The following is a 15,114-nucleotide window of genomic DNA, read 5'->3' on the forward strand; positions in this document are numbered from 1 at the left end:
ACGGTGATATTTTTTAATAGGTCGCTTAATTACGTCTTTAAGATTACAATGACGCTTTCAGAATCATGTTTGGTTGAAAATTAACGCCTGTACAGAGGCTTAAAGTTCATAACTTTTGGAGCCTCCGCTATAAACAAATAGAATTGTGCGAAAACTATTGCACCTACAGCGCCCACTTTTGGCACACTTTTAAAGTATGACAAAACCCTCAACTTGTCATAGGTTTTCTAAAATTTTAACAATAAATGCGATAGTTATAAACAAATGAAAAAATGGGCACTTTCCTTGTTTTTTTTGCAAAAACTTTTTTGTTTATTAACCGATTTTAATTTAACCAGTCTCATTTTGTAGATAATTTTACTCCCTATAAGCTGTCACTTTTCGCTAAAATTGATGGTGTTCCCTGCAAAGTGAAAAAACTGTTTTCCTCACTTATTTGTTTAAATAGAAGAGTTAGCTAATAAACGTTTTTGACTCACGAGACAAGAGATGTCTTGTATTATGTTCCTTTAGACAATTTTACAATAATCTAGCGGTAGGACTTTTTTCGAGTTTCTCTTTTATTTTCGCTAATTTTCCTGGTGTAATATGTAAAATGCATATTTCTAATTTCGAAAAGTTAACAATATTTTCGGTTTTGTCAACTAATATTTTCTATACAAAATCATAAAACTTGTGAAAGAGTAAGAAACAGTAATAATAATGACATTGAAATTTGTTTCTATGGATTCCATTGCAACGAACAGGCACAGATCTTTCGGCAGATTGTGACCGTCATCTATGCAAAAATTATGAGTTGTTAACCATTGGGCATAGTTCGTCCCTGGCATTCTGGGCATAGTGACGTTTCACTTTCAACATAAAAAACAAGCTGTACGCATGTGTTATCGATCACCAAATTTGCATCATACTGAAGTTAATAGTTTAGAGACTGTAAATAGAAATAACTTTTTAATGTTCACATTTGAGGGCTCGTAATTTGTTAACGAAGGCCCGTATTAAAAAAATGTATATGAAGAACTGACATACTTTTGACCTCATCTATTTGTATTCGACTTTTTTGTACCCTGTATATTCACTTGTAGATTTTCCTAATGAAGATATGAAATAAAGGTTCGAAAGTTGAAACCTAGAAAGACTAATATTTTTTTCCTTTATAACTGCATCTCTGTCGAACTAGAGTTTTGAATTTTGTTTATATGTATATAATGGAATTACCTTTAGAAGAATTAGCAGCTACTCTACTTTGGGTTGGTAATGGATTTTTATCATAATTTGGATCTTCAACCTCTTGGCATCTATATGATAAATTGCGGAGTATGCACACACAATTTTCTACAATTTTATTGCCTATGTTAGATTTGTCTATGGCACAGCGTACAACAAACAACAGTGCATCGACTAAACCTTCACATTCTCTCAACTTTTTCCTGGCATATTCTCCTGCCGAACTGACATTTCTCAATACACCGGAAGCATTTCTAAATACTGTTGACCAACACGTTTCTCCATGATTTCCTTGAGAATCCCAACCAGAATGTGGTATTATAATGTAAGTTACAATCGTAATAACACCATCATCGATTATATTTCTTTTTAAATCCTCACAAGATGACATATTCCAAATTACACCTGTAACTAATTCCTTAATTTCTGCTTCATTAGATCGTTTCAGCAAATTTATCAGCGCGGGTATTCCTCCAGCATTTTTTATCGCCCTCTTATTTTCATCATTTTGTCTTCCATATGAAAGATTTCTTAAAGCTCCACAAGCATTTCTATAAACTTCTATACTGTCGTGACTTAACAGCTTCACAAGAGGAGGTATACCGCCTAGGGCTCTTGTTTTCTGTTTATTAGGATCGTCCATATAACATAAATGCTGCAAGTAAGCCGCAGCATTAGCTTTAATCACATTATTAGGGTTATTTAAAAATCCAATAACTTCTGTCAGATTTGGATCACGCCAACGCATACCTCGTTGATCATCTTCCCCTCCAATACTGCCTGGTGATGAAATGTTATGCACTCTTTCATGGGGTAAACCTACGTTGTGCCCGTGGAGTGACATTTTACTAATATGTTTCTGTAAATCTTCATCTTCGAACATTCTCATACTAGCACCTACTGGAACTGGTCCATTTAAACTATCTACATAGGGACGAGAAAGACTAGGCGCTGTACCGTAAGGCGAAGGAGAAACATAACCGTAAACGACAGCGGATTCGTCTTGGTATGGGTCTATGCCTATAGGCCCTCCTGGAGAAGGAGTGACTCTGTAATGTTCAGGAAGTTCATCATATGCCGAGCCAAGGTAAGCAGCATTTGGTTGCGCTGTAAGTGGAAGCGGAGATGGATCACCACTGTGCTCGCTTAGACTAGGAGGAGATGGTGGTTGTTCAGCGCTTGCCGGGTAACCCATATATGCTCCATAGGGGTTTGGGTAATGGTCATAATCTTGGTAATGAGGATGCTGGTGATACTGGGAATACATATGATGGGATGGTTGTTCTATATAATCGACATACTGAGATGCATGTGGGTATGATCCGAGGGGAACAGGTATATATTCTCCAGCTTGATCGCCTAACTGCTGTACTTCACGTACTACTTTAGTCACCGTGGTTACTTGTTGAGTGGTTTGCTGTTTCTGAGTTCGTACGAGTGGTTCATCACTGTGAACAGACATATGGCTAGAATTTGGAGAATGTTCGGAGTGACCATTGCTGTGAGGGTGATAAATAGCTTCGTTCAAAGAGCTTGACACATCTGGGCCCCTGCACATAAAGATTAAATATGTAATATTTAACTGAAATATTAAACCGTACCTTAACTTACTTGTAATGCTGCATTTCTGGACACTGCTCTTGTAGTATTCTCCTAAAACAAAATAAAATAAATAAACTATAAAGAGCTACCCTTGTAAGCATTTACTTTACAAAAATAAAGGTAAGATTTACTAGCTGTACCTACACCACTGAAAGCTGAAAAATGAAGACAGTAAAAAAAATTTGAATAAACAACATCTATGGTCAAAAAAAAACAAATAGTATACAGTTTCTGAAATAAATATGTTTCTTGAAAAGGGTGATAGAGGGCATGAAAATGAGCAACTTTTATTAAGCAACTGATGGTCTAAAAGCTTCTGTTTTGGAGAAAATTAATTAAGACCTTGCGTATGTACACAGTCAGAATGCTTCAGATTCGCTACATGCGTGAAGCGCTTCTCTAATTGGCTGACGTTCCACATGACTTCCACAATCATATAAATCTCATGGGAGGTCAGTATGTCTTGTGTTCTTTAGTTGTGTGTTGCAGAGTTACTTAGCCTGCGTATAAAATGTTTTCTGATCAAGAACTAGCAGATATGGTGTTTATGTACAGAGAATGTCAGTACAATTTGAGTTGTTTGTATGCGGTCAATTATCATAACAGACGCCAATCTAGGAATAGAACAGTACAAAAGGCAGTTCAGAAGTTAAGATACCGAGAATGTCCGCCTGATATATGAAAGCCGTAACGTGTTTTTGACAATGAAGAAAACATCATAATCCTCCTTGAGGAAGATCCGAGGCGACACTGGCCGAGAAGTGGTTGTATCTAACTGTACCGTGTGGCGTGTATTACAGGAACAATTGAAGAAATTGGTGCAAGAACCAGGCAAGTCCATTTTCCACAAGAAATGTGTTATATATGGAATCTCCTACAAATCTAGGTTGGCCATCTTTCGGTGTAAGAATCCGGCAAGTCCGTGGCATATTAGTGAAAATATAATGACAAACGACTTCCCTGTTTAACCAATTTGGCCCAAGAAACGAGAATGTCCAGTGTCCAGGACTTGCCTGATTATTGCTCCAAAATGTGAAATTAGTGGTGGGGATTTGCCTGTAGGGAGGGGGGGGCTGAAAATACAGGTGACGACTACCGCTCGTGACACTCGTCATCACATGAATTGTTAGTACAAATACACAAAAAATAATAGATTTATTGAATGCTCTGTTTCTGCTGGAATGACTGTTTTCTCAACTATTTCGCTCATCAAGCCAAACCCACAAATTCAGTTGTCATTGCCGAGTGAATTAACCTACAAAAATCGTTTATTAATAAATGACAAACAAATAAAGGATTGCAAAATTTTGGTGCAAAAGTACATCCCACTAGCTGATGAGGTGTATTATAACTCTATATTTAGAGATTTGCTCACCGACAATCAACCTGAAGAAGATCCACCTGTCTAATGAAGGCTATGACACCGATTCTTGTTTAATTTAAGAAAAAACACTGTTAATACAAAATGTAATAAATAATTGACAAATATCAATTGTCTTAATATTTTGGTGTAAGAAACAGGCAAATTTAAAAAAAATAAAAATATATTGCTTACTGAATGTTTACTTTTTCCCGCTAGTCATTTAGTTATTTAGTCTACATTACATAAAACTGAAAAAATGTTTAATTTTTGTGAACTTGATATGAGAATGAGTTTCTTTCACATTCCCAACATTTTAAAAAAGTGGACTTGCCTGGTTCCTGCACAAATGTACAAAGGGTTCAGGCATTAAAAACAATGATTTTCAGCCCCGTGTGAAATTTTGCCAGTCATTTCGACATCAAATTGTACAAGATTTGGATTTTACAACCAAGGTGCTTTACTGGAGACGGGATACCTAATTTTCACAATATTCACTATTGGTGTGATGCAAATCCTCACGTTGTACTGTATCTCGGTTCCAGTAACGTTTTCAGTGAATGTGTGGTATGGTGTTTTTGGTGACAGATTACTCGGTCCCATAGTGTTACCTACACGTTCAGATGGTGCCGTTTTTTTTAGAGTTTTTAATATACGCCTTACCGGATTTGTTGGAAGACGTCCCTTTACAAATTTGTGAATTTTTACATACCAAAGTTCTGGAAAGGTGGTTAATAGAAGTCCGGATATCAACCCTCTGGACTTTTTTGTTTGGAGGTGGTAGTTTGGGTAGTAGGTAAAATTATTTGCATTACTTACATTTTTTTATTAATTTATTTCTAGTCTTAATTTAGTTTAAGGTTTTGTCGTTCTTGACCACTTTTTTTAGTGTATCTACCTGTATTTTGTAATTAATTATTTGCACCCTGTAATTGTAATGTTTGTTGGCATTATGTTTGGCTGCCATGTATATAAATAAATAATAAAAAAAATTTTTTTAAATCGAATCGTAAAGCAACTTTTCCTTTTTTGAAAATTTTCAGATTTTTTTTTAATTTAAACTGCATAATACAAAATTGTGGCAATGGTCGAGAAAAATTCTTCTTTCATTTTGATAATGATTACATAGTATGTAAGAACAATAAACGTGTTCCTTTATTCTTTCCAAAATTTTGATTGTACGGAACAGAAAATGACTCAATAGATCAACTTGTCAATTTACAAGGTTATTGTGGCTACCTTGAGCTATACAAATTTCTTTCATCTATTCTCGACTTTTTTGTATCAAGTACTGGGACACTGTATATTTAGGGTGCTTCGTTTGAAACATACATGTCTCGTTCCATTGACGAAATATTGTTCTAAACATTCTCACCAAATTTCCGCTCTTAATTTTAATTTTTAGTACTCGCTATTTGATTTTTAAATTTGCCTATCCATTTAACACAAACCTGTTTTTTTTTAATTATCTATATCTCAGCTGCATTGAACGTTATTTTATTGTCCATAGGCGATAATTATAGGGGAATCTTTGTACTTTGAAAGTGCCCATAATAGGATCTACCTGTATGTGACTTGAACAGTTTCACTGCTAAAAAATCTTAGTTTTTTTAATTTTTATCGATTTTTGTATTTTGCTCAAAAATGATTAGACACACAAAAACATAAATGACATTTTTATAAGAAAATTATATTTGCTATAAGAAAAGTCCTCAGTACCTAAGCTTACGAGAAAGTCCACGTGATAAATAACGTAGAATCAAATGTGTGAAAACTTAAAATATCCTTGTAGGATATTTTAAGTTTTCACATATTTGATTCAATTTATCTCATGAACTAATAAATTCGACAACTGTAGTTGGCGATGCTAATTGTTTCTGTCAAGTGTTCTTGAACCTCATTGTAAGTAGTTTTCATTTTGAATATTAGTAGACTGTTAAGCTTATAAAAAACGTATTCTGCTAAAGAAATTTACAAAAAAATTTCTTCACAATTCAGTGACACTCCTCATTTTTCCATTTTATAATTTTCGTTTAATATTGTAATGATGTGTAATTATTTTAAATAATGAGACTATACTCTTCAATGTTTTTAATATTAAGTGAATTCATAAATTTTCACAATGGTTTCTTGTATCTCTCGGTTTTGTTAGTTTTTTATTATTTAATCCCCTGTTTTATAAGTATGTATATTTTTATGTTTCTTATCTATCAATATTGCTCATTAAACAGAATTTTCCATGATTGCGGACGCCATATTGGAACCGCCATGATGTTTTTTTAAAATCACCAGACGGCATTCGATAAGAGTTTTTAAATACGAAGCTTTTGACACGTCGAAATATTGATGCATTTTTATTCTGGGCAGCCCACTGTGCCCGTTGACGTGAAACGCCCGACATATATACTGGGTGTCCGCAAATTTCACCGACAACGTTTGACTGCATATTCACGATAATAAATAAATACAATCTACGAAAAAAAAGTTAAATAAATTATTTTTGGTTTTTGAGTCACAGGCCTTCAAAGTTGTCAAAAATAAAACTAATTTAATTAATAACTTCATAACCCTTTTACCGATCGCGTTAAAATTTGGAACATTTATTTGTACTATTATGACGTATTATTTCTTAACACTTTAGTTAAATCAATATACTGGGTGATGGTTTTCTCCGGTTACCTCTCCCTTTTAGCAGTCAAAACTTTTATAGTGGCCGTATTTTTTTAAATCTGGCAGCAACATTGAAACGGTCGTTTTATTTAAAAAAAATATTGCCTCTAGAAAATCGCCTAGTCATTTTTGAGAAAAATGACATTATTTGCAGGTCTGTATGTTTCGGTTTGCGTAGCAGTGTCACAAATTTAAAACTTTGAGTTCAGTAGGTGATCAAAACAAGATGTTGATATGCTGTGGCTATCAGGTAATGTCATTATTGTCGTGTTTTTTTAGGATTCTCATCACTCCACACATGCAAATTATGAAAATTTACAACTCCGTTTCTTGTAAAACAAGATTCGTCGGTACAAAATATTTTTAAGCAAATTATTATCTTCTGCGAAGCCATTTACTAACCAGCAGCAAAATTGTAAACGTGCGTTGGGATCTAAATTTTCAAGTTCTTGAGCAGGATTTAAATGAAATGGCCGAAGAAGTTGCTTTTTTAAGTTTTGTGAACATAGTTTTACATAGGTACATTTAATAGTCCTGATACACTGCGGATACTTCATAATCATCATAATACTTCATAACATCTTGTTTTCATCGCCTACTGAACTCAAAGTTTTAAATTCGTGACACTGCTACGCAAACCGAAACAAACACACCTGCAAATAATACCATTTTTCTCAGGAATAGCTCTCTGTAGGTGATTTTCTCAATAGACTATATATTTTTTTAATAACCTTTTCAATATTGCTGCATGTTTTAAAAAAATACGACCACTGTAAAAGTTTTGACTGCTAAAAGGGTCGGGACCGGAGAAAACTATCACCCATACTGGGTGATAGTTTTGACTAAAGTTTTAATAAATAACACGCCATAATAGTCCAAATAAATGTCCCAAATTTTAACCCGATCCGTAAAAGGGTTATGAAGTTATTAATTAAATTGGTTTTATTGTTGAAAACTTTAAAGCCTTGTAACTCAAAAACCAAAAATTTTTTATTTAACTTTTCATAGATCGTATTTATTTATCGTCGTGAATATGCAGTCAAACGTTGTCAGTGAAATTTGCGGACACCCTGTATATACAGGGTGGTCCAGGTTCCGATGCGAAAACTTCAGGGACCGATAGAGATTCAAAAAATAATATGAGTTTGATATATAAACTATATTCGAAAAATACTTCGTTAAGGAAATGCAAGATGTTCGATTGATTTAAAAAAATCAAATTCATTAATTGTTGTTAAACGTCTGAAGATATTTCAATGAAATTTTGTTGACGTTAACTACCATCCAGAGATTACGTTTTGTAATGAAAAACATTATTTTTAGTTTTGCCAGTGACGTCCGTACTAGCATGTTACTAGATATTTCTAAAGAAAAAATTGATACGCCACTGCTTTTACATAAAATAAAAATTAGTTTTGGATTCTTCATTCAATTCCGAAGAAAAAAGCTCGGTTTCGATTTTTCTGTACCACTCACCGTTTTCGAGCAAAAAAATAAAAAACCCTTTTTAACACATTCAATGTAAATGTAATTTCATTTTTTATTTAAATGAAACTGTAGCAGGAAAAACAACAGACTTAATTAGTGGTGTACAACAACAACAACATTAAAATAAAATAAAAATGTCCTTAATACATTTTCGACATCGTGTAACTAATAAATTTATTGCAGCAGCTACTTCATTTGGATTTCACCGCATATCATTGCAGGCTTGCTGAATCCTTAAAACTAAATCATCTCTTGTTAATACTGGAGTAGCGTAAACTTTTACTTACATTTCCTCAAACGTAAAAAAGTCCAGTGGATAAGATCCGGTGACCTGGGTGGCCAGGCCACTGGTCCAATACCATTAACCACGTCATGATTCATGTAATTCCTGCCTAGCCGGCCAATTCAAGGTTGCAGATAATTTAGCCATTCTCTTACAGCTATTCCATAATGCGGGGAGCTTCATCTAATTGTATCCAACTTTCATGTCTTAAGTTAACGACTATATCCTCGATGTAATCCTGCAGGCTATTAGTAAGAAATTTTGAAATGATCGTGGCCGAATTTCTCGAGGATGTGCCCAAACATGGATATTGTGGCAATTCCTTATCCCACGTCTACTGAATGAGGATTCATCCGTCCACAAAATTTTGTGCAAAAAGTCAGGATTTTCTTCCGTCAAGTTTAAAAGCCACTGTCAAAACCTCATTCGCTTTTCAGCATCCCCTGGGTGTAAATCCTGAACGGACTTATAGGTGATATGCATGTCTGTGGTCATCTTGTAATGTTCGTAGTATTTGAGACTTAGATATTTGTAGTTGTTGAGCTGCTCTGCGAGAGCTGAGCCTCGGATTGTCATCAAAAGTACGAAGAATACGATTCCGATTGTTATTGCGACGGTATTAACACGCAGGCCAAAGTTACGAAACTTTTGATGTGTTCCAATGAAGACACGAGCATCTGGAATTCTTCTATTTGGATTAAGTCTTCGGTATTCACGAACTGCCGCTTCCGCATCCGCACTTCCATCACAAAATCCGTAAAAAAATAATTATCTGCGTATTGTTCGTTACCAAAAAGCATTTATCAGGATAACACTAATAATAACTATAACAAAACAATAATTACAAATCAAATTACTAGAGAGCTAACTAAATGCGACACAGTTACTAATTAACTTGACAGATAAATTTGTTATTTTGTCATACTTGCTCGATTGTTTATCAGAGATCACTCTGAAAACGCGTCCTACAGAAAATCTTTCGATTTTTCTGTACGAGAGCTTTTTGCTTTCAAATTGAACGAAGAATCCAAAACTGATTTTTGTTTTATGTAAATGTAGTGGCGTACCAATTTTTTCTTTAGAAATATCCATTATCGTGCTAGTACGGACGCAACTGACAAAACTAAAAATAATGTTTTGCATTGCAAAACGTGCTCTCTCGATGGTAGTTAACGTCTACAAAATTTAATTGGAATGTATTTAGCCGTTTGACAACAATTTGATTTTTTTTTAAATCAATCTTGAACACCTTGTATTACCTTAACGAAGCATTTTTCGAATATAGTTTATATATCAAAATCATATTATTTTTTTTGAATATCTATCGGTTCCTTAAGTTTCCGCATCGGAAACTGGACCACTCTGTATATGTATATGTATACAGGGTGTCCCGGTACTTGATACAAAAAAGTCGAGTACAAATAGATCTAGATCTCTAAATTATTAACTTCAGCATAATGCAAATTTGGTGATCGATAACGCATGCGTACAGCTTGTAAGTGAAACTTCATTATGCACAGAACGGGACGGACTATGCCGAATGGTTAACAGCCCAGAATTTTTGCACAGATGTCGCAATCTGCCTGTACCAAAAATAAGTTCCCTGAAGAATTTGCGCACATAATACCGAGCATAATATCCTCTTGGTTCAACTCGGTAAAATTAACAGTTTAAGAAATATTTGTGATTTTATGTCACCGTGCAAATCGAGCGGCGCCTCCACCATTTTTTGTCTTTAATTTTTAATTTGACATAATTGCTATGTTAGAAGCGTACATATTTTTAAAATAAGAGCCTAGAAAATCTTACTGTCGCCTAATGTAATTTTCACTAAGAAAATTTGACAAACACACTTTATACATATCACAAAAAGAAAAACAAAACAGGAATAAGTTGAAGTTAAAAAAATAATTTAAAAAAAAACTATCAAAATACATTTCAATATCTTCCATTTCCACACACTTCCTAAGACTACGAACATTATTTGTTTGTACACCAAAAAACATTTTTTTAGGGTAATAATTTAATAGGTCCATACGTTTTTGGAGAACGTCTGAATGAATATCGATTTTGGAATTTTTGCAAAATAATTTGCAGCCACTATTAGACGATGTTCCATTAGATACCTGAAGAAACGTTTCGTTGCTGAACAATGGGGCTCCTCCCCATTTCAATATTGATGCACGAAGTGATTTTTATCCATTGTGTTTAATAATAAATGAATTGGGAGAGGAGGTCCAATTTTATGGCCACCATGTTTTCCAGACTTTAACCAGATTTACTTCTACCGTCGGGTTACTTGAAAAGTTTAGTATACGCAACCCCAGTACAGACAAGGGATCAATTACTACAAAGAATTAATTTCCATTGTGATAATATTAGATATACCCCAGAAATGCTTTTTTGTGTACAAACAAATAATATTTGTAGACTTAGAAAGTGTGTGAAGGTGGAAAGTACCCATATTGAAAATGTATTTTGACAGTTCTCTTTCATTTAAATTATTTTTTAACTTACTTTAACTTATTCTTGTCTTGTTTTTCTATTTTGTGTTATGTGTAAAGTGTGTTTATCAAATTTTGTTATGCACTGTGATATAAAATCTCAAATATTTCCTAAACTATTAATTTTACCGAGTTGAACCAAGAGGGTATTATCGTTGGCAAATTCTTCAGGGAACTTATTTTTAATACAGGCAGATTGCGATCGTCATCTATGCCATAATTCTGGGTTGTTAACCATTAGGCATAGTCCGTCCCTGGCGTTCTGGGCATAATAAAGTTTCATTTGCAACATCAAAAACAAGTTGTATGCATGTGTTATCGATCACCAAATTTGTATCATGCTGAATAGTTTAGAGACTGTAAATAAAAATAACTTTTTAATTTTCATCTTTGAGGGCCCGTAACTTGTTAAGGAAGGTCCGTATGAAAAACACGCACACGCACGCACGCACACACACGCACACACACACACACACACACACACACACACACACACACACACACACACACACACACACGCTCACACGCACGCGTTCCACTAATGGAATAACATACTTGTCATCCTTTTCTTTATGTATATACTGTTCCTTCTATCAAAGAAGTACGAATATAAACGAACAAAACAAAAATTATCTTGATTACGGTTATGAACACAGGTATATTGCCTACAATAAAGCATCCTTTCATTGGTTTACCATCAGAGCATCTCTAATATACGTTTTTACTTATACTTTATGGTTTTTAAAGCGTCCGACGTGTATATTCTTATTCATTATATCGATATTAGAGCGTTTTGCGATGTTGTCACTTTATACGTATGTTTAGGTAAGACTAGAGCGCAGCAATTAGACCTAATCATTTCTATTAGAAACATTATGTCAATGAGAAAGACTTATGGAAAGGAGTTACTAAACCGAAATTATTATGATTTATTAGATATGGTGAGAGAAGAAATAAAAAAATAGTTTTAATCTAGCGATTTCTTAAATTAATATTATCCGCAAAATTACTTTGACTTGAAACAATATAGGTAATAAATTAAATGGCATGTATAGTGTAGAGGCATGATAGTTCAAATTCGCCACTACTTGCTGCAGAAGCACTTTAGGAAAGAATTTTAAGGAACAATTGATTACCGAAGAGGCGGTTTCGATATTTGAATATATTTACGAGATGAGTACAAGGAACCCTTCATGTCTTTCCGTTGCATATGCTGTTCAATTACTACTTTATAATATGGTAATAAAAATTCAAGCCTTTTACCTAAATAGTGCGGTTCTAAAATTTTAACATTACCTTTATAAGCTGGCAACATTTTAATATTATTATCATTTTTTATTGAATATATAAATCTTTTTTCCTAATGAAAAGTTATTTCTCGTTAGGTACATTTTCTCGAGTTCAATTTTTGATCTAATTCTGTATTAATTAGGTAAGTTTAATAGCAATTTTTGTGCAGTTTGTTCTGTTGATGTTCTTATGTCAAATTTAGGAATATTTTTTGACATTAGAGCATAATTTAATCCTTTGCTAAGAAGTAATTTTTCAGATGTAGGAAGTTGTCTATTTGACAGATGTTTTTATTATACTATATTAACAGGATTGTCGTTTAAATTTAAATCTGTAATTTGTATTTCTTGATATAATATTCTGAATAAATTACAACAAAAATCGAGAACTTGAGAAATATGAAATTTGCGATCACGCTTGGGAAAACGGTCAGAATATTCAACGAGGTTTGGCTAAAATTTTGGAAAAGTAAAATGCCTTTAAAGGAAAATTAAAAGAGATTACGATTATTTTATTGAATGGAGAAATATGTGTATTAAATTATTACGTGAACTTGGATCCCTGCTGTCTACAGAATTTAAAGGATGAAGTAAGTAATAATACAATAAACATCATATGATACTTCTAACTATGGAAACAGTCAAAAGAAAACAAATTTGAATTGTCAAAGTAACTAAAACGGAAAGTAAGGAAAAGTTCAGAAGACGAAAACATTAATTTTCGAAACGTTAACAAATACTTAAAGTGTGAGAGTTCCATAGTTTCGTAGGGTTCCAAAAAAAGGGGGTAATTTTTTGCAAATAACTCGAAATATATAAGAGTTAGCGTCAATTTGAAAAAATATCCTAAAAGGAAATTTCCTATAAAAATGTCCCAAAATTCCTGAATCTCTATCGTTATTATTTACAATTTTAATTTAATGTTGTAAATAGGGCTATTAGCGTCAAAAGCAATGCACGTACGACACCGTGAAACCGATCTTAAGACATACTTTTTTTATATTATAAAAATTTCAAAAAATTATCATATTTCTTTAGACACTTGAATAAACAAAATTACGTCGAGAAACTATACTCAACGAGGTCACCTTATTGCGATGTCGTAAATATTTATAACTCGTTAATTATTAATTTTGATAGTTAACAAAAAATTAAAGATTAATAAAATAAAAAAAAAATTAAATCGTTTTTATGAGTATGTTAGAAAGTTATATTAAAATACATTAGCTAGCATTTTAATAAAAAAATCCTATATTGTTTAAACAATTCGAGTAATCAGTTGAGTCAAATATTTATTGCATAGGTTATTTATTGCTTACTAAAATCGTCTTTAAGACGGTCACTTCTGCCAGAGGAAAACTAGATGGCTCCACCAACAAATTATTTCAAAGATGATAATACATTTAAAGGAACTAAATTTATTGCAAATGAAAAGTTGTAAGGGTTTAGCATTTGTTGGAGCTCCTAATGACATAGTTTGGTTAGAAAATATTCGCTAGTTTACGAGAAATAAAGTTTTCTTTGAGAAACTTTTTTTTAGATCAAAACGGTTAGGTATTTAAAATATGTAATTAGGAAATTTGAGGTTTTCTGAAGGTACCTTAACAAAATTCAAGTCTAGAAATGGTTAAATATTTAAATGCATCATATTTGAAAATCGTAAGAATTCACCGACATGGAAAACTGAAAATTATTTACACACCCGATTACAGTTTAGAAAATGAAATACGTTTACAACTTTGGACACTCTGTAACAGATGGCGCTTGCCTCGCTTCATTCTGATAACAAAATGTGATTGTTATTCACGGTCCGTAAAAAGACGGTCGAGTAATAGACAGAAATTATGGGCGTGGCTTATCTCATACTACGTCACAAGATTTCTAACCTTTAGGATTTATGTTTGTTTACATGCGACTTAACTAGTAATTTTGCATTTTTCCAAGTATTGAAGTAAATCTTTCATAGTTGTTTGGGTATTTTGCAGTAATTAGTTAGTTATTGATAATAGTTTTTAATAAGTTGATGGTGTAGTGTTTAATATAAACTATTAATTTACCACGTAAAAATGCCAGGAGTGAGGTNAGCCTATTACAATAACAATAATAATAATTTTATTGTCCATAAGATCATTGAAATGACATGGGACACGTCAAAATAGGTGGTAAAAATGGCAAATTACAAATATAAATGTACCTAAAGACTTACATATAAAAATATAACATACATACAGAAGAAAATGACAATAAAATACAAATAAGATGTAGATAAAGTAGAAAATATAAAACTAAGTCAATATACTAGATAAATATTCGTGTACAGAATAGAAGCAATGTTCCATTAACAAAATCTCAACTTCCCGCTTATAAATTTTTAGATTATATATCAATTTTAATCTATTCGGCAACTTGTTATATAATATAATCCCCATGTATTGTGGACCCTTTTCAAAGAAAGTCAAACTATGTATAGGAACAATCGAATCATGACGAGATCTCGTCAGATAATTATGATAAAAATTATTCATTCTGAAATCGTTAATATTAGTTTTTACATACAACAGTAATTCTAGAATATAAATACATGGAAGCGACAGTAGCTTTAAATCTTTAAATTTAGATCTACAAGACTCCCTTGGGCTTAGCAATAAAATATTTCTAATTGCTCTCTTTTGCATTATAAAAGCCCTGCTA

The 15,114-nt window shown here is 32.9% G+C and overlaps 1 protein-coding gene across 5 annotated transcripts in view; it reads right to left on the bottom strand.

The window, feature by feature from the left end:
* Positions 1 to 15,114, bottom strand: part of LOC108905221 (catenin delta-2) — a gene marked incomplete at its 3' end in the record, with an annotated part of 112,089 nt that overhangs the window by 28,641 nt on the left and 68,334 nt on the right. For all 5 annotated transcript variants that reach the window (XM_018708013.2, XM_018708011.2, XM_018708014.2 and 2 more), the window contains 2 exon segments: positions 1,219 to 2,777; positions 2,839 to 2,880. In XM_018708013.2, the coding sequence (XP_018563529.1) occupies positions 1,219 to 2,777; positions 2,839 to 2,880 (1,601 nt within the window).

Source organism: Anoplophora glabripennis, unplaced genomic scaffold (genome assembly GCF_000390285.2).
Source record: "Anoplophora glabripennis isolate ALB-LARVAE unplaced genomic scaffold, Agla_2.0 scaffold68, whole genome shotgun sequence".
NCBI lineage: Eukaryota > Metazoa > Arthropoda > Insecta > Coleoptera > Cerambycidae > Anoplophora > Anoplophora glabripennis.